The 18,645-nt window shown below is 35.4% G+C and overlaps 2 protein-coding genes across 2 annotated transcripts; both read right to left on the reverse strand.

Annotated features, from left to right (window-relative positions):
- Positions 1–6,601: 6,601 nt before the first annotated feature.
- LOC128512092 (uncharacterized) lies at positions 6,602–8,486 on the reverse strand. The gene is made up of 4 exons (XM_053485223.1): positions 8,394–8,486; positions 8,149–8,293; positions 7,474–7,509; positions 6,602–6,968 (listed from the first exon to the last, which is right to left on the reverse strand). Exons 1-4 carry the CDS (start codon positions 8,484–8,486, stop codon positions 6,619–6,621), a joined length of 624 nt encoding a protein of 207 aa, XP_053341198.1. The 3' UTR covers positions 6,602–6,618.
- A 12-nt stretch (positions 8,487–8,498) lies between these two features.
- LOC128511936 (GTPase IMAP family member 8-like) lies at positions 8,499–17,982 on the reverse strand. Its single transcript, XM_053484985.1, has 8 exons — positions 17,952–17,982; positions 16,944–17,645; positions 15,943–16,584; positions 15,477–15,569; positions 13,123–13,199; positions 12,769–12,866; positions 10,861–11,072; positions 8,499–8,590 (listed from the first exon to the last, which is right to left on the reverse strand). The coding sequence occupies exons 1-8, from the start codon at positions 17,980–17,982 to the stop codon at positions 8,562–8,564; spliced, it is 1,884 nt and encodes a 627-aa protein (XP_053340960.1). The 3' UTR covers positions 8,499–8,561.
- Positions 17,983–18,645: the final 663 nt, after the last annotated feature.

Raw genomic sequence — 18,645 nt, forward strand, 5'->3', positions numbered from 1 at the left:
TTGTATAATTATTATATACTGTTACTAAACTGCTATTTAATTTAAAAAGGAACAGTTTGGCAGCATAATGAAATAAGTCTTTTTTTTTTTTACTTTCCCTGATTTTGGCAAATAATCATGCACAGACACACATACAACAAAAATGTTTATTCTGTTTAAGAAGCTTTTAACTATCTATAGCAGTGTATGTGCTGCCTTGGGAGGTATGATGCACTTTAATATTTACAGAAATTCAAACAGAGATAATTCCACAAAACTCAGTACACTAGTGTAAAAGTTGTTTTGTGTAAAAGATACTTAAGATACACTTGGTGAGCCTGGGTGTAGTTGGGATTTCTGAACAATATACAACCATATTACACTTTATAACATGATAACATTATGGGACCAGAGATGTACTGTATACACAATACACTTGGTTCATGCCTGATCGAACCTTATATGACACTATGTACTATGATAAGCCATGGACTTTAAAAAGAAAGTAAAATTGAAACTGGTAGTGGAAAGAGGCTGATTTGCTGTAAACTAAAAGTTTGGTAATGAATAAAATAACTTTTTAATGAAAATGTTTAGTGGGCAAAAAAACATTTTTTTTCCTTTGTTCTTTCTTCTCAGTGGCTGCTTTGAATCACTACAAAAGCTCAATTAAAGTACAGTTTTGCTATAAACTTGATCAGCATATCGATATTTAATTGTGTATTCACATGGCCACAAACACAACTGCAGGATGATTTTTTTTTTATACAGTAACAGCTAGAAATTATTTTCTTAAAGCTGCCAAAATAGAAATATCCCATTTTGCCATTAAACTGTTCAAACAGACATCTTTTCCCCTTACCCTATGTGAATGTGCACCACTAAAATGCCTAGTGTCCATACTTTTGTGTACAGTTATAAAGGATAAAGTTCATTTAGATGACTTATTGGCTAAATAAAAATTAGCAAGAAAGAAAAAAAATAGTCTAAATAATAATAATAAGTAAGTAAGTATAGTAATAATAATAAGTAAAAGTTACAGTGCCAATTGCAGCTGGAAGTGCATGGGATATATTAGGAAGCAAGGGCCAAATTGTAATAACTAGACAATATGGTACGAGAAGCTCCAGAGCTGCAGCTCTTGTGGGATGTTCCCAGTCTTAGTAAATACCATATTGCACAATAAACATTTTTAAGGCCTGTTACGTTCCACATATGTTTGTGTGAATTGTGTGTTTATTAATTTTTTTCCTTCCCTCTCGCACTTTTGCCTTTTGTGTTCTCATTCCACATTTAGGTCCGAGGTTATTGGCTGACTGGGCTGTCAATCATCGTTATAACATCATGACGCTCTGTCAATCAGCGACGTACTGAAAGTAATTGAGGCATTGGATTTAGTTTATACCATGTGCTTCAATGAGTTCAACCTTGCATGTTTGACTTTAGTAGCTTCCGGTTGTTTATTGTGTTTCACTATATGGTTTGTTGCTTGGTTGTGTGATTGGATATTTCTCTATAGACCTCCATTAAACTGTGTGTGTTTAAACTTAATGTGTTGGAGTTTGGTTTAGCCTACTACATGGCAAGTTCAACCCCATTGTTAGGAAGCATGTTGGTGCTTTGCTTTATTTTTTTACTATTAAATTAGTCAATTGCTAGTTTAGGTTGTGTTACGCCACCCTTGTACTTTTGTTTCCTTATTTTAAAGGGGGTCAGTTAGAGCGTTGCATGCGCTGAAGATTTCGGGTTTATTTTGTATTTCTTTTGTTAGTTAGTTGAGGATTTAGTAATAAGATTTGTTTGTTTTGTTTCTTTATTTGATTTGGATGAGACTCTTATTTTGTTGTTTCTAAATTCCATACAATTTTACAACGTGAGCCTTTTGAAATGCACTCCTGTTCCACTAGTCTTTCTTGGTCTGTTTCTCACCCCGCTGCAATTGTCTCTACTAAATGTTGTGGTTCTCATCCCATTTAACATCAAACACGTAACAATGCCTTATTGCACATTAAACATAATTCAATTACAGATATACAGTATACAGATATTGTACATGGAAGGAAAAGAAAAGGTATTGCACAAATTATACTGGTATCAGCTACAGTATTGCATTTGAAAAGTGGTATCGCCCAAGAGCATTGGAAATATTACACAAATTATACTGGTACTTAATATTATATTATTGCTACTGACAGTGACTATCCCCATAGTGTACATATTACAGAGAAGAGTTGTATAATTTTATGGCTATTGGGAGAAAAGGTCTCTGGAGCGCTCTGTAGAGCACGTAAATTTTTTATGCTGTGGTCTAAGATAATTCAGCCAAAGACTGATGTCTTTGGCTGAATTATCTTAGACCACAGCATAAAAAATTTGGTTTCATAAAACAAAGGATGGTGTTGCAGACGTTAAAAGACGTGAGCCTTCTCAGTAAATACAACCGGCTCTGTCCTTTCTTGTAGAGTGCCATTGTGTTGAGTGACCAGTCAAGTTTGTTGTCAAAGTAAACTCCTAGATATTTGTATTCTATTTGTAGACCATTTCCACTATCTCCCTCTGACTCTGAGTTATATCTAAAGACAGATGTATAATCCACTCAATAACCTTGCCACCAATATTGCTCCTCATGCCACTCACACCTCTGTTTCAGCCTTTTTTTCCTCTTTCTAGTCCCTGATTTTACCAGCAAGCATTCTTTGAGCCTTCTGTGTCGCTTCCTTATCATCAGGGTAAATTCCATGAAACTATGAAACTTTAACTTGTTTTTAAAAGATATACTCCAGTTCCTGGTATATTTCCAGGTGAATACATATTGACGGTATGACCAGTTACTTCTGACAATGTAGCAGGAGGTGTACTACAAACTGTTTGACCATTTACACTTTGGAAAACAGTCAACGTAAAATAATAAGTCACCTATTTAAACTTAAAATAAAGCACTATTCAAATTAAAGCACTATTTGATTAAAAAGGTTTTATGAAAAATTATCCAATGACATTGGAAATGCAGTTCAGACAGACTATGATACATTTGATGTAAAACAGATTGTGTAAATGAGAGAAATGATAAAGAAATGATTCCTACCTGACTGTCTACCTGGCGTGAATGAAATGACAGGTGAGCCTGGAAAACTATGCTTCTTTTTTTTTCTTTTACTTTCTTTTTCATGTGCAAATGAGTTCAGTGACATCTACTGCTCAGCCACTAATGATCTTATAAAATCTTAGAATCACATCAAACCTTGACCAATGCTTTACATATACACATTTAATAGCACAAAATGTATATGGCATTGCATTTTTAATTAAAATTATTAAATGATCTGTATACGATTAGATTTTACCACCAGTTGGTCCATTATTTTATTTTAAATAATTTTCACCTTTTGTTGCTCCCATCCCCGCTTGCCCCACTGGATCTGAATAATTGATTTGGGACAGATTTTTAAGCTAAATGCTCTTACAGTTGCAACCCTCTCCTTTACACATGCGCTTGGACCTTGTTCTGAGAGTGCTCTGGCTTGCACAAGCTTATGGCTGGGGTCCCATGTTGAGGAATCTAATCCTGGTCTTCAGTTAGACAGAAGAAAATGCTCTAGCTGTATTAATTCACTGTGTTCTTTATTTTATATATCATGCTATTTTATTGTATAGAATGACTTCCTCTCTGTTGTCCTGAACTCCAAATAATGAATGAGAAGCAGTAGCACTGCCAGTGGAAAAATCTGCCTGGATTTATTAAGGAGGAAGACGGTTCAATTGGTTAGATTTTCTGCAGAAGTAAAACAGGGTTGGTTTGCAGTGTTTGCAGGGGAAGAAGGGATTAGCTGAAAATTCTCCCAGGGTTGATTATGTGTTATGCACAATCTCCAGAACCAGATGGATTTGGGAAAGGTTGGTCAAACCTTCTTCAGTACTGAGTGGGATTGTCAACCTGTTTGCCAAAGCTGTTCAGGTCACTTGAAGGTGAGAACAGGAAAAATAGTCCTGTATACACCTCTGCATTAAACATGTGGGTGTTTACATGCATAATATCCATTCTCTATGTATGTATGTTTTTTTTTTTTTTTTTTTTCAAAACAGATTTCCAAGCAGTGATACTGTAGCTGCAACTAATTCTTAATTCTTGAGGACACATTACTGAGCTTCAGTACTAATCCACGCTGATTTAAAAGCTAAAAACATACAGTAAAGAAGATTCCTCACAGTCTTGTTTCTTCATCCTCTTATATCTCTCTGTGGTATCAGCAGAACCAAATCAGCTCACTGATACATCACTTTTGTTTTATTACTTGTGTCTCATACCAAATACTTACTCACCCTTTCGCAGCTGTTCCACTTAATCCTTCATGCTTGGGTTCATCTTTCTGTTTATTATGACATCATTACTCCTCGATCTTCTCTAGCAGCACTGTGGGCTTTATAAAAACCCGCAAAGCTTTACTTTACTCATAATGCACTGCTATTTGCCATTGTGTTTCCATTCTCTGTAATTTTTTTGTTATTTCTTACATAATCCGTTTGTGATTTGAAGTGTTTTTCATTCTTTTTTTTTTTTCAATTATCACAGACTCTCTTCCACCTTCTCCAAAGTCTTACCACATAATTCCAAATGGCAGCAGCATTTTTTTTCATCCAGCCAGTTGAGGGAATTCACTTCACTACTTTATTAGAAAATTTCCACGAGTGAACAACACTATAGTGCGACTCAAGACTCTTTTATTGCAAAACTCAAGGAACCAATGTTCGGTTTTGTATAGTTTTTTTAAACATGCTGTGTACACATCACACACTGTGTGAGACACACATAACTATATACTAATAGTATAATAAAGTATGCTAATAACAATCACAATGCTGATGACAATACTGCTAACTTAATCTGATAATAATATGTACTATTACAGGTAAATAATTTAGACATTATTCTATAATAGTTGTGACACCATTTTTATGAGGAACTGAACCCAGTTTAGACCAATCATAATACAAGTTAACCATTTCAGAATGATTGACTTTATTACTGAATAAAGACATTTTTCTCACCATGTTATAATTTTGCATCTAGACCATATTACACCATGTTACAATTTTATATATATAAAAAAACATGAAACATAGGGATCACTATTTTAAAATTGCTAATATAGTAATGAAACCAAGTGAGCATAAAATCTCTCCAAAATCTTTAACCCCACCTTAATACACATTCTAATAACGCAGCAAAAGGCAATATTCTTATTATTTTATTCTACTTCAAAGTCATTATTAAAACACTGCCCTGATGTCATGTTTTCAGTCTCTAAAAAAGTTTTATATATTATATAAATATAATATAATATATTAATGTCTTTTATAACCGATACAATAGACAACATTGTTCTATAATTATATTCTTTAGTTGTTGAACTTTAGGAATAAATATTACTTAAATACATTGATTATAATGCTCTTAAGTGAAAGAAAATGTTCATATTTACACATTACATATATTTACACATCCATATTAGTATACAGTATGGAAATCTAAAGTTTAAATGAAATATAACAGTAAAATATAAAGTATAACAGTAAAATACTAAAAAATAAAAGTATTACAAATGTAAGTCTTTCTGTAATATCAAGATGGTGATATTATGTATACTGTATAATTGGAAGTTGTAATGCATTAATATAGACATAATAAAACAATGAAAAACATGACCATAATGACATATCTGTATCTATATTTTTCTGACTCAGGTGCTCTCAGTATCCTGGTTCTTCTTGACCTAAGTGCAGCATTTGATACTATTTGCCACTCTGTACTTCTTGCTCGACTATCTGCTATAGGTATCACTGGTACTGCTCTTCAGTGGCTGACTTCATATCTGTCGGATAGACAGCAATTCGTTAGTATAGGTAAGAATAGATCTCGCACCATCACTATTTCCCATGGTGTTCCCCAAGGTTCCGTACTTGGTCCACTTTTTTTTCTCATTTACGTACTGCCATTAGGTCAAATCATCAGACGTCAGGGTCTCAGTTTTCATAGTTATGCTGATGATATTTAAATCTATTTTACAGTTCAACCCAATTCACTCTGTTCACCACTTTCTATTGTTTCCTGTCTTCAAGAACTTAAAACTTGGATGCCTAATAACTTCTTACAACTAAATACAGATAAAACGGAAATCCTACTCATTGGCCAGAAATCAGTGTTCCTCCCAGTATGGGCCCCTCCCTCCATTGATCATTGATGTCAATGGAGTCCAGATTAGGCCAATAAACAGTGCGAAATTTGGGAGTATTGTTTGACTCTGCGTTATGCTTTAATTTTAACAAGCTGTGGAATAAGCTGCCCCATAATATTCGGGCTGCCTCCTCTTTTCAGATCTTTAAATCTCAACTTAAAACTCATCTATTCACTACATCTAAATAACTTTTTCTCCTTTCTTCCTCTTCTCTCACAAAGTTGCTAGACCTTCTGATGTTATCAATGGTTCCTTACTGTCAACACTTGCTTGTCTAAATGTCCCCTCTGTTTTTTTTCTGATGTATCTTGTTTGTTAATTGTCATTGCTTGTATTCTTTTGTAAAAGTGACCTTGGGTTCTGATGCGCTATAAAAATTAAACATTATTATTATTATATATTTCTGCTACACAAAGACTTTAAAACATATTAGAAGTGTACAAAGGGATGTTTTTTTGTGTGGGTGATTTACTTGATTAGGTGTTCCTGAGGTACTGTAAGACATTCCAGACTTCAGTTCCTGAACTAAATAGGGTTCTTTCTCTTGAAGAATTCTATGGAATTCTGCTTTCACGTCTCCACAGTTGAGACAGTTGTACAGTTCTCTCATTTTCCCCTGTGGTGTTGTCGCTGCCTGAATGTTACTGTACAGTTCATCAGTCATCATTGCTCTGGCTTTTAGACAGTCTGCTATCTCCATTACTGAAGAAACTTTTTGAATTAGCTCTGATCTGTATGTATCCACAAAGGTAATGCCTAAAATAGATAAATAAGATTTTAAACATTACACTTACATTTATTGACATAGATTCTACATTTTTAATGTATCGGGATCCATTAAGTGCCCGAATTTACTGAGGTATGATCATATGAACCTGTAAGACTCATGCACATACGTGCACCAGTAACCTTAATAATTAAAACATATGTTCCATTTGTAGCAATATTTGATTGTTGTTTTTGGTAGTTCACCTGCTCCCATCAAGAGGTTCCCATCATCCAATTTTATCCAGATTTGAGGTTTGGCATTTTAGAAAAAATTTACTACTGAGACATCAATGCCCTTGTAGTAATAGTTGATTGTATTTATGTAAATACATCCATAGGTCAACATATTTGCATGAATTCCTTTATAAAAGTTAAGAAATTCAAGACAGTACATGTGACTGAGTATGAATGTGTACTGTATGTGCGCCTACAAGTGTCTTGGTTCCTAAGGATAATTTGTAAATAAAATTGAGACTAGATCAGACAGACTTACTCATTGTGTTGATTGTGGTTGAAGCTGCATCTGTACCTGATGTAAAAAGTCAAACAACAAGAACTGATACTCTGACATTACATGATTAATAGACATATAATCCAGCCTAATCATTCTTAACATCTGTCAGTTAAAGAAGTAATGATGGATGGTGGGTTAAAAACTGAACTGTGACACACAACATTTGTTTTTGACTGATTTAAAATACCCAACTGATTATACGCTTATAGGTCCTGCAGGTACGGTATGTGTCGATGGGGGAGGCTTTTAACATCAAAATGTGGATTTGGGATTTTGAACCAAAGTGATGATATGATTACTTTTACTTTTCTTTACCACTACAGTAATGTGGGAATAAGGTCACAAAACGTTCAAGCCCAAAAATAGTAATAAAAGACATTTTTGAGTTTGACATTTTTGCGACTTCATAGAAGTAGCACAGATGTGCATAAAATATGTTCATGCATATTTATGCAATTTCTGTATGTGACTAAGCTCTTCTTTTTTTCTTTCTTTTTTTTTCATTGTATAATTGGATTCAAAATGTTCTGTCAGGTTGCGCTTGTGCCCTTCTTCTAATCATCTCTGACACTGTACACAGCCATATTGCCTAACTGTGTTAATGTGTGCAGTCTTATATATTTAAAAATATATATGATAATAAAAGTTCCTCACCATTAAATCGGACTACATGTGGCCTCCAAACCACCTGGTCTTTTTCATCCAAAAGGCTTAAACTGATGTTATTAACCTCAGTATTAAAGAGCACCTCAAATGTAGGGTGGTAGTTTGGGTCATAGTCACAATCAAATGTTTCAACCTAAGGAAAGGAAAAGCCCAGAATGTTAAAGTCATCCATGATCCAAAGTGTTGATAAGCCTGATAAGGTGTTGATAATTATATGAGCTGCTTTACTTTACCTCTGGTTGGGATACAAAGTGTACACAGTCAACAGTTTTACAGCAGGGTCTGTATATTTTACCAGGGGTCAGCTGACATCTGGAGCTTGTCATAATGTATGTGCTGTTCTTCTGTCTTTTCTGTACCTTCAAGGCCAAAAGATGGTCTTCAAAATATTTTAATGTTGGTCAATTAGTTGTGCCAAATAATCCAATACCTTTTCAGAATAAAAAAAAACATACACATTAAAGCATATTACCTCTTCTACTGGGACATTCTTTGGCACCAGGTGAATGTTGAGTTTGCTCAAATCTCTTTGATAGAACAGTAGAACTTGGGCTTTGATGGGATACACTTTGAATAGCAGTGATTTTACAAGACCAAAGCAGGAGAGATGTTGAACATCTATGATCACGTGTGTTTTTGTTATTTGTGGCTGATGAATGATTGTAACATTTCCATCACTCACATGTACTACAGACAATTTAACCAAATGTTTTTCTGCAAAAGAACATGATATTTTTAGAATTTTATCCTATCCTTAGTACAAAACATGGATAAAATTGTTTACGTCACAGTGGGAATAAATGGCAAAATTTTATGTCAACCATACTACTAAAATCTTCATACTGTACATGTTCTGTGGATTATTGTAAAAAGGGAAGCACACGAAGCAATAAAAACTAGGATCTCACTAGGAATTTTTGTGGAGATGTGTGCTAAAAATTCCTCAATTACTTTTAAGTATTTAAGTGTTTATAAATGTTAAATTTATGGACATAATTATAAAGTTATATATATATATATATATATATATATATATATATATACACTGTGTGTATAGTGTACAGGTCCTTCTCAAAAAATTAGCATATTGTAATAAAGTTCATTATTTTCTGTAATGTACTGATAAACATTAGACTTTCATATATTTCAGATTCATTACACACAACTGAAGTAGGTCAAGCCTTTTAATTGTTTTAATATTGATGATTTTGGCATACAGCTCAAAAAACCCCAAATTCCTATTTCAAAAAATTAGCATATTTCATCCGACCAATAAAAGAAAAGTGTTTTTAATACAAAAAAAGTCACCCTTCAAATAATTATGTTCAGTTATGCACTCAATACTTGGTCGGTAATCCTTTTGCAGAAATGACTGCTTCAATGCGGCGTGGCAATCAGCCTGTGGCACTGCTGAGGTGTTATGGAGGCCCAGGATGCTTCGATAGCGGCCTTAAGCTCATCCAGAGTGTTGGGTCTTGTGTCTCTCAACTTTCTCTTCACAATATCCCACAGATTCTCTATGGGGTTCAGGTCAAGAGAGTTGGCAGGCCAATTGAGCACAGTAATACCATGGTCAGTAAACCATTTACCAGTGGTTTTGGCACTGTGAGCAGGTGCCAGGTCGTGCTAAAAAATGAAATCTACATCTCCATAAAGCTTTTCAGCAGATGGAAGCATGAAGTGCTCCAAAATCTCCTGATAGCTAGCTGCATTGACCCTGCCCTTGATAAAACACAGTGGACCAACACCAGCAGCTGACATGGCACCCCAGACCATCACTGACTGTGGGTACTTGACACTGGACTTCAGGCATTTTGGCATTTCCCTCTCCCCAGTTTTCCTCCAGACTCCTTGATTTCCAAATGACATGCAAAATTTGCTTTCATCCGAAAAAAGTACTTTGGACCACTGAGCAACAGTCCAGTGCTGCTTCTCTGTAGCCCAGGTCAGGCGCTTCTGCTGCTATTTCTGGTTCAAAAGTGGCTTGACCTGGGGAATGCGGCACCTGTAGCCCATTTCCTGCACACGCCTGTACACGGTGGCTCTGGATGTTCCTACTCCAGACTCAGTCCACTGCTTCCGCAGGTTCCCCAAGGTCTGGAATTAGTCCTTCTCCACAATCTTCCTCAGGGTCCCGTCACCTCTTCTCGTTGTGCAGCGTTTTCTGCCGCACTTTTTCCTTCCCACTGAGGTGCCTTGATACAGCACTCTGGGAACAGCCTATTCGTTCAGAAATTTCTTTCTGTGTCTTACCCTCTTGCTTGAGGGTGTCAATGATGGCCTTCTGGACAGCAGTCAGGTCGGCAGTCTTACCCATGATTGCGGTTTTGAGTAATGAACCTGGCTGGGAGTTTTTAAAAGCCTCAGGAATCTTTTGCAGGTGTTTAGAGTTAATTAGTTAATTTAGATGATTAGGTTAATAGCTCGTTTAGAGAACCTTTTCATGATATGCTAATTTTTTGAAATAGGAATTTTGGGTTTTCATGAGCTGTATGCCAAAATCATCAATATTAAAATTTAAAAAAAAGCTTGAACTACTTCAGTTATGTGTAATGAATCTAAAATATATAAAAGTCTAATGTTTATCAGTACATTACAGAAAATAATAAACTTTATCACAATATGCTAATTTTTTGAGAAGGACCTGTATATATAATGTATAATGTTGAATTTAAATAAGTAAATCTTAATTGAACTCACGGGTCTCACAATGTGGAAGATGTAAATTACGAATTGAACCTTCACAGCAGTCAATACTGTACAGAGGTCCTGCAGGCTTGTTTTGGCCTAATCCATTCAAAACATGCCTGTCCCAGGACACTATTCTGTACAGCACTTCCCCCTTTCCTTTCATTTCGAATACAATGTCAGTCAACTTGCACCTAAACTGACCATCATGAAGGCAGAGAAACCTGAAAAACAGAAAGAAAACTCATGGGAGAAACATATTACTGTAGCTATAATATGGTCAGAGATCTAGTCCATCAGTCAAGTGAGCAAAACAACATGATATACAATGGTACAGTACAATGGTATAGACTAAGCTAAAAAGTGGTAGCTAAAATAAGGCAAATAGTTACTTAAGTGCATTAATATAGACAAAAGAAAATATACATTAGCCATAGCACCTCATCATGAGTCATCATGTAGATAGCCAACCTTGAACTATATAACTATATTTTTATATAAGATATAGTTCGAGCCAACCTTGAACTATATGTTATATAAAAAGAGTAATATTTGATGTTGGTAAAAACAGCTATATTTTTAATATTAATAAATACTCAAATTTATTGTAAGCCTCTTGCAAATTGATGAATGAATAAATCAATGTTATAGTGCACAGGTTTATGATGCACAAAACCAAACCTACGATAGCATCAATATGGTAGGGTTAAAAATGTAGTCATGGAAAAGATTTTACTGTGTTTCCGAAGAGTCAAATTACTGCCTTGCATGAAACACATAAAACAACTAAAATGATTGTGGCTAGAATTAGGTGAAGAACCATCCAACATGTTATTAAAACCTGAAAAGATAGTGCTGATCTGTCGAAAGAAGAAATGTGGTTGAAAAAAAAAGACTGTCACTGGAGCTAACTAGGGTAAATAAAGATTGGACTTTGGAGCAATGAAAAAAGGTCATGTGCTCTGATGAGTCCAGACTGACCCTATTCCAGAGTAATGGGCGTGTCAGGGAAAGGAGGAAAGCACATGAAGCGATGCACCCATCATGCATAGTGTCCACTGTACAATCCTCTGGAGACAGTGTTTTGATCTGGGGTTGCTTGTTGTTGCAAGAAACAACTAGTTGGGGTTGATGAAAATATAGGAGTGTCTAGAGGAGTCTCATTACAATAAAATATCTTGGCCAAAAATGAATGCAAATCTAGGTGGAAAGAAATGTTATGAAATTGCATAAGGTTATCAAAAATGGCATGGCAAATACACACCATAATCAAAACTAAAGATAATCCAATAAGTACCGTGGCTAGGCAGGTTAACTAAATGCTTTTAAGTAGAATAACTTTATTTTACTGCATCAGCATCTATCATGAGTTCCTACAGCACTAGGTCAATGGTCAGTTGCTTAAAGAGTCTTCTTTTAGATCAGCAATTTTGGACAATTAATAAAAGTTTTGGCATAATTCCAATTCCAGTTCATCAGTTATAAGTGGAATGGGGAAATTTACAAAGTCTAAGGCTACAGTGAGCTAATATGAGCTCAATACTGGTAAGTCATTTTGTTCTTTTACTTACAGTAGGTGAAAAAGTAAATGGAGAACTTCAACCTTTCTCTACATTTACTCAAGAACAGGATTTTGGTACTTTGCCACCACTAAATTACTTGCATTTGAAATATATTTTATACATTTTGGTAATTAATGTTTGTTTGTAGGTTTTAATTTATTTGAAACATTTTGCATAAACTTAATTCCAAAGGACTTCTACTCAATTGTGTTAACAGATCTACAATCCAGGGCTTAATAAATGAAATCATTTAAAAACTGCATTTCATATATACTCTGGTTGTCTTTGTGTAATATTAAAAAGTGTTTTATGATCTGAATCATTTAAATGTGACAAATATTTTTTTCATGGCACTTACCTGTATTCTTCTATGTTCTTATCCTTAGCACACTTTTTAACTGATCCAAGAGTGAATATTGTAATAGGCCCTAGTTGCTGAGCAATTCGAGCTGAAATCTGTTCAAATATTCAAGTTAGTGTCATTTTATTTCAGAATCAAGATGCATTTTAATAAATACAGTAGTTTTTACATAAATAAAATATTGTGCTCATTCAGGACAATATCTATTTGGATTAGCGCTTTCCTTTCTTGTGTGGTCCCATTCTTTTATCCAGCACTACTTATTATACCCACAGCAGGACCATCCACACAGGATTATACACACATTCATATATTTAAAGCCAGTTAGGCACAGCCAGTTAACCTGCTGACCTGTTTTTGGGTGATGGGAGGACCTCGTTGGAAATCCTCGGCACGATAGCCCTGGGCTTCGAAGTCAGAAACCTTCCCTGTAATGATATAAAGATAAAGATATGTAATACAGTGGTGTGAAAAACTATTTGCCCCCTTCCTGATTTCTTATTCTTTTGCATGTTTGTCACACAAAATGTTTCTGATCATCAAACACATTTAACTATCAGTCAAAGATAACATAATTGAACACAAAATGCAGTTTTTAAATGATGGTTTTTATTATTTAGGGAGAAAAAAAATCCAAACCTACATGGCCCTGTGTGAAAAAGTAATTGCCCCCTGAACCTAATAACTGGTTGGGCCACCCTTAGCAGCAAAAACTGCAATCAAGCGTTTGCGATAACTTGCAACAAGTCTTTTACAGCGCTCTGGAGGAATTTTGGCCCATTCATCTTTGCAGAATTGTTGTAATTAAGCTTTATTTGAGGGTTTTCTAGCATGAACTGCCTTTTTAAGGTCATGCCACAACATCTCAATAGGATTCAGGTCAGGACTTTGACTAGGCCACTCGAAAGTCTTCATATTGTTTTTTCTTCAGCCATTCAGATGTGGATTTGCTGGTGTGTTTTGGGTCATTGTCCTGCTGCAGCACCGAAGATCGCTTCAGCTTGAGTTGACGAACAGATGGCCGGACATTCTCCTTCAGGATTTTTTGGTAGACAGTAGAATTCATGGTTCCATCTATCACAGCAAGCCTTCCAGGTCCTGAAGCAGCAAAACGTTTTTGCCCAGTCTCTTTCTTATGGTGGAGTCGTGAACACTGACCTTAATTGAGGCGAGTGAGGCCTGCAGTTCTTTAGATGTTGTCCTGGGGTCTTTTGTGGCCTCTCGGATGAGTTGTCTCTGCGGTCTTGGGGTAATTTTGGTCGGCCGGCCACTCCTGGGAAGGTTCACCACTGTTCCATGTTTTTGCCATTTGTGGATAATGGCTCTCACTGTGGTTCGCTGGAGTCCCAAAGCTTTAGAAATGGCTTTATAACCTTTACCAGACTGATAGATCTCAATTACTTTTGTTCTTATTTGTTCCTGAATTTCTTTGGATCTTAGCATGATATCTAGCTTTTGAGGTGCTTTTGGTCTACTTCTCTGTGTCAGGTAGCTCCTATTTAAGTGATTTCTTGATTGAAACAGGTGTGGCAGTAATCAGGCCTGGGGGTGACTACAGAAATTGAACTCAGGTGTGATAAACCACAGTTAAGTTATTTTTTAACAAGGGGGGCAATCACTTTTTTACACAGGGCCATGTAGATTTGGAGTTTTTTTTCTCCCTTAATAACGTAAACCTTCATTTAAAAACTGCATTTTGTGTTCAATTATGTTATCTTTGACTAATAGTTAACGGTTTTTAATGAGCAGAAACATTTTGTGTGACAAACATGCAAAAGAATAAGAAATTAGGAAGGGGGCAAATAGTTTTTCACACCACTGTATATGTCATATAATATAAAGATATGTAGAGAGAAATTTAACACATTTCATTATATTCTTCTCTAACTGAAGAATATGATAAATCACAGTAATTTCTTTAGTAACTCACCAAAGCTTTATGGAATGTTTCTAGAAAGTTAAATGTAATTGTAATATAAGTGTGTAGTTATAGGGCAAAGTTTGGTCCACAGAACTGTAATACAAATTGTTTTAGTAACACTCATTATATATCATATTATCATGTATCAATTGGTATTGTTTCTTTAAATTGGTGCCTCAAAACGTGGTAACTAAACCAACTTTATTGTGGCATGGGATAAAAAGCAGGTTAATTATTATTATTATTATTATTATTATTATTATTTTACCCATTGTTGTCCTTCTGCTTAACGTTTTATTGAAGGCTTAAATCTGTAATGGCTCAACTCCTACCTTAATGATAGAAAATAGTTCAATAGTATTTGACTAAAAAAGTTATATTTTTATAGTGTTTATAGTTATATAACTGTTTATATTCTTCATAAATAAATCCTATTCTCTGGCCACTACTACTCAAGTCTTACTCCAGTGGTCCTGCAAGAGTCAGGACTTAGATTCCTGTTTTTTTTTTTTTTTTTACAAAATATTTTTAAACTGCAACTGAAAATTTTTTTTTATTTGCTCTATACTAATACACAGATCTACCCCAACAATAAATCTACCCCAAAACCTGAAACAAACTACAACACGTCTAATCGTAAATACAAAATCTTTTTACATACTCGGCATGTGTTTTATTTATTTATTTGTAGATTTATTTTGCAAAATTTCATTTGATTAAACTTTGGCCCTTTCTTCACCACCCTCAACATTTTAATGAGTACATATAAATTAGACTTAATCACCTGGTTTGTTTTGAGGGATAGTGGTATGGGGACTGGAAGGAATAGGTGAGACCATCCTAGCAGGTCGACGAACAGGAGGAGTGTTTGAAACTGCTGAAAAGTAAAACAAAAGTAGAAATCACTATTAATTATAAATCAATAGCCTTATATATTTTTTATATTTGAAGCTTCTCATGGACCTGGCTGGTGATCGGTGTTGGTCAAGCTAGTTAAAAATGTTTTGTGTGATTCTTCAAATGACTTTAAATTTTATCTAAACTACAATGAATCTATCATTCAGAAAATTTAGCTAACTTCTCTAAAAACTAAGTAGATTAACTACATGATATTTTCAATATGTTTATAAACTGTTACCCTTAATGCCCAGTGTTGAAAACTCTGAATTCTAATCAGGAGGTCCAAATGGCAAAATTGGGCGTTAGATCATAAGGCAGATAACACAGCAGCACACACGGTATGAACTCACCTGCAGAATCTTCCATGTTTAGTTCAGACTTTGATTTGAAGTCAATTTCCAAATTACAGTCTCCATTTCCAGCCACCATCTCCTCTATCTTCTCCAGCAGCTGTGTGACCTGAGAACCATCATCCCTCTTTGTATTATTAAAAACATGATATCTGTTTGCACATCTCTCAACCAGCCACTGGAGGTCCTCTCCCTCACGCTCAATGTAGTGCTCTATTGTTGTGTCTCCTAGGAAGTCTCCAAAGGTGAACAGAACTATGGTGTGACTCCAGACATTGTCACCAAGTAGACTGAGATATCCCTCTAACACCTTTCTCTGTTTTCTCCTAAATTTTAAGTCTAAACACATGACGAGCAGTACAGCATGAGGACCTGGAGGATACATGGACATACTAGACTCCATCTGTTGTTTAAACTGTTCAGTGCTCTTGCATACAGGTGTATTTCTCCGCCATCCTGGAGCTTCAACTATAGTGATCTTTCTCCCTGCTACTTCACCATCTCCCATTAAAACATCTGTACATTTATTTTTTCGATCTCTAAATTTATCATCCCTTAAGATGGTGCTTCCTGATGAACTCTTCCCAGCATTCTTGTAACCCAGGAGCACAAGCCTCATCTCTAACAGATGGTCTGTTTCTCCTGCAATAGAAAAAAAAATGCTATTAGTAGAAATAAATCTTGTAAATATTTTAAAGTAATGTTTAGGGGGAAGAAATTACATAGGCCTCTATTCATTCACACGGGCATTACATCCACCCATCCTCCCACTCATGCAGTGCCATACTCGCATCAAGCTATCTAATTATCCACCTATTAGCACTAGCATTCTTTTTATGTAGTGACCAATTTGTCAATTTATAAAGAAATCATCTGTTTATTCTATAAATCGGCTGTTTGTACAATAAATCTGTACAGAGCGAGTCAGCCATTTAACAGTTAAAGGGGTCCTGATCTGGTCCCTGCTTAAACATATATGAATACATTGATGAACGTCTTACTCTTTTGTGATCTAATGTATTCTTTCTTCTTTGACACCTTCATCACCCTCTCTTTTGATCTCTTTTCCTCTTCTCTCCTTCTCTCCTCCACATCTTGTAGAATCTTTTTGTCCATTTCCAAATGACAGCCTTCGTTTCCTGCCACCATCTTCTCTATCTTCTCCAGCAACTCTGTGACCTGAGAGACATCATGCCTCTTCTTATTGTTAAAAACATGATATCTGTTTCCACATTTCTGAACCAGACCCTGGAGATACTCTTCTGTCTTAATATACTGCTCTATGGTTGTGTCTCCCAGAGCGTCCCCGAAGGTGAACAGGACTATAGTGTGACTCCAGACTCTTTCAGTAAGAAGCTCCAGATATCCCTCTAATACATTTTGCTCACTCTTCCATGATTTGACGTTTAAACGCAGGACCAGGAGGACAGCGTGTGGACCAGGAGGACACCTGGACACACTGAGAACAATCTCCTGTTTAAGTAGCTCAATGGAATTCCTTACAGCTTTATTTCTCTGCCATCCAGGAGCTTCAACTACAGTTATATCCTTTCCTGCAACGTCTCCTTGTCTCATAACACACTGTGCAGTTCTCTTTAAGTCAAACTCCTCTCTACCCAGGATGGTGTTTACTGCTGAACTTTTCCCAGCATTCCTGCTGCCTAAAAACACAACCTTCACTTGTGAAACATGGTGTGTGAAACCTAAATAAAAAAATACAAAATTAAAATTAACAATAACAAGCAGAAACATAAAATAAGCAATGTTATTTAAACAATATTTAAGTACATATATTTACTAATTCCTAGCCCTTTTCACAACATACGTGAAATGCCTGAATGCACTTCAATGATTAATAAAAACCAAAAGATACAAATAACCATGTAAATTAAAATAGTGCAACAAATATGAAGATTTTCTTTATGATTACAGCAGCAGTAAAAACTGCAGGATTTGATTGTTGTCATGACGACATTCTCACATGATAAATTGCACATCTAAAAACTCACCAGTTCCTGAACTGAAGTCACTGGAGGACATATTTCCTTATTTTTCCACCTCTCTTTAACATCTGCAGCAAAAAATTTTTAAATATATTTATTACCACATTTTATAATCCTAATTATATGGGAGCATTTGAGTACCAAAGACAGGTGTGGGCCAAAGGACAAAAGCTTTATAGTGTTATAAATATACTGTGCAATCATAAAACATTATATCGTCTGCTGTTGCTATAAAGTGCTGATTGTGTTGTTAGAAAATACCCAGCTTAGCAAAGTATCTAGAGTAAAAGGCCCAAATAATGAGTGAAAGTAGTGACACCAACCTAATGTAAGTCAAGTTGCTACACGTTGTATCCAACTAATTAAACATGCTTATAATAAATGTTTTCTGTTATACACTGAACATTGCACATTAGCATGGTTTAATCATTGTAAAAAAAAAAACAGTACAATACTGAGAAAGAAAGAGGAGTTATATATTCAATTCAATTCAATTCAATTTTATTTGTATAGCGCTTTTAGCAATTTTCATTGCCGCAAAGCAGCTTTACATAGTCAAAAGAATTTTTTAAGTTTGTATGAAATGTGAATTTGTATGAATCAAAATGGTCAGTTTGTCCCTGGTGAACAAGCCGAGGGCGACAGTGGCAAGGAAAAACTCCCTGAGATGGTAATAGGAAGAAACCTTGAGAGGAACCAG

This window comes from Clarias gariepinus, chromosome 24 (genome assembly GCF_024256425.1).
Source record: "Clarias gariepinus isolate MV-2021 ecotype Netherlands chromosome 24, CGAR_prim_01v2, whole genome shotgun sequence".
NCBI lineage: Eukaryota > Metazoa > Chordata > Actinopteri > Siluriformes > Clariidae > Clarias > Clarias gariepinus.

What these genes read in the sequence shown, in the direction of transcription:
- LOC128512092 (XM_053485223.1), bottom strand. Translation starts at nt 8,486, where the DNA reads ATGACAAGCTCCAGATGTCAGCTGACCCCTGGTAAAATATACAGACCC. An exon ending in ACATGTAGTCCGATTTAATG is followed by an intron (nt 7,510 to 8,148) that starts GTGAGGAACTTT and finishes TTTTTACATCAG; the next exon opens with GTACAGATGCAGCTTCAACC. An exon ending in AACCACAATCAACACAATGA is followed by an intron (nt 6,969 to 7,473) that starts GTAAGTCTGTCT and finishes TATCTATTTTAG; the next exon opens with GCATTACCTTTGTGGATACA.
- LOC128511936 (XM_053484985.1), bottom strand. Translation starts at nt 17,982, where the DNA reads ATGTCCTCCAGTGACTTCAGTTCAGGAACTG. An exon ending in AAACATGGAAGATTCTGCAG is followed by an intron (nt 15,570 to 15,942) that starts GTGAGTTCATAC and finishes TTTACTTTTCAG; the next exon opens with CAGTTTCAAACACTCCTCCT. An exon ending in TATCCCTCAAAACAAACCAG is followed by an intron (nt 13,200 to 15,476) that starts GTGATTAAGTCT and finishes ATATCATTACAG; the next exon opens with GGAAGGTTTCTGACTTCGAA.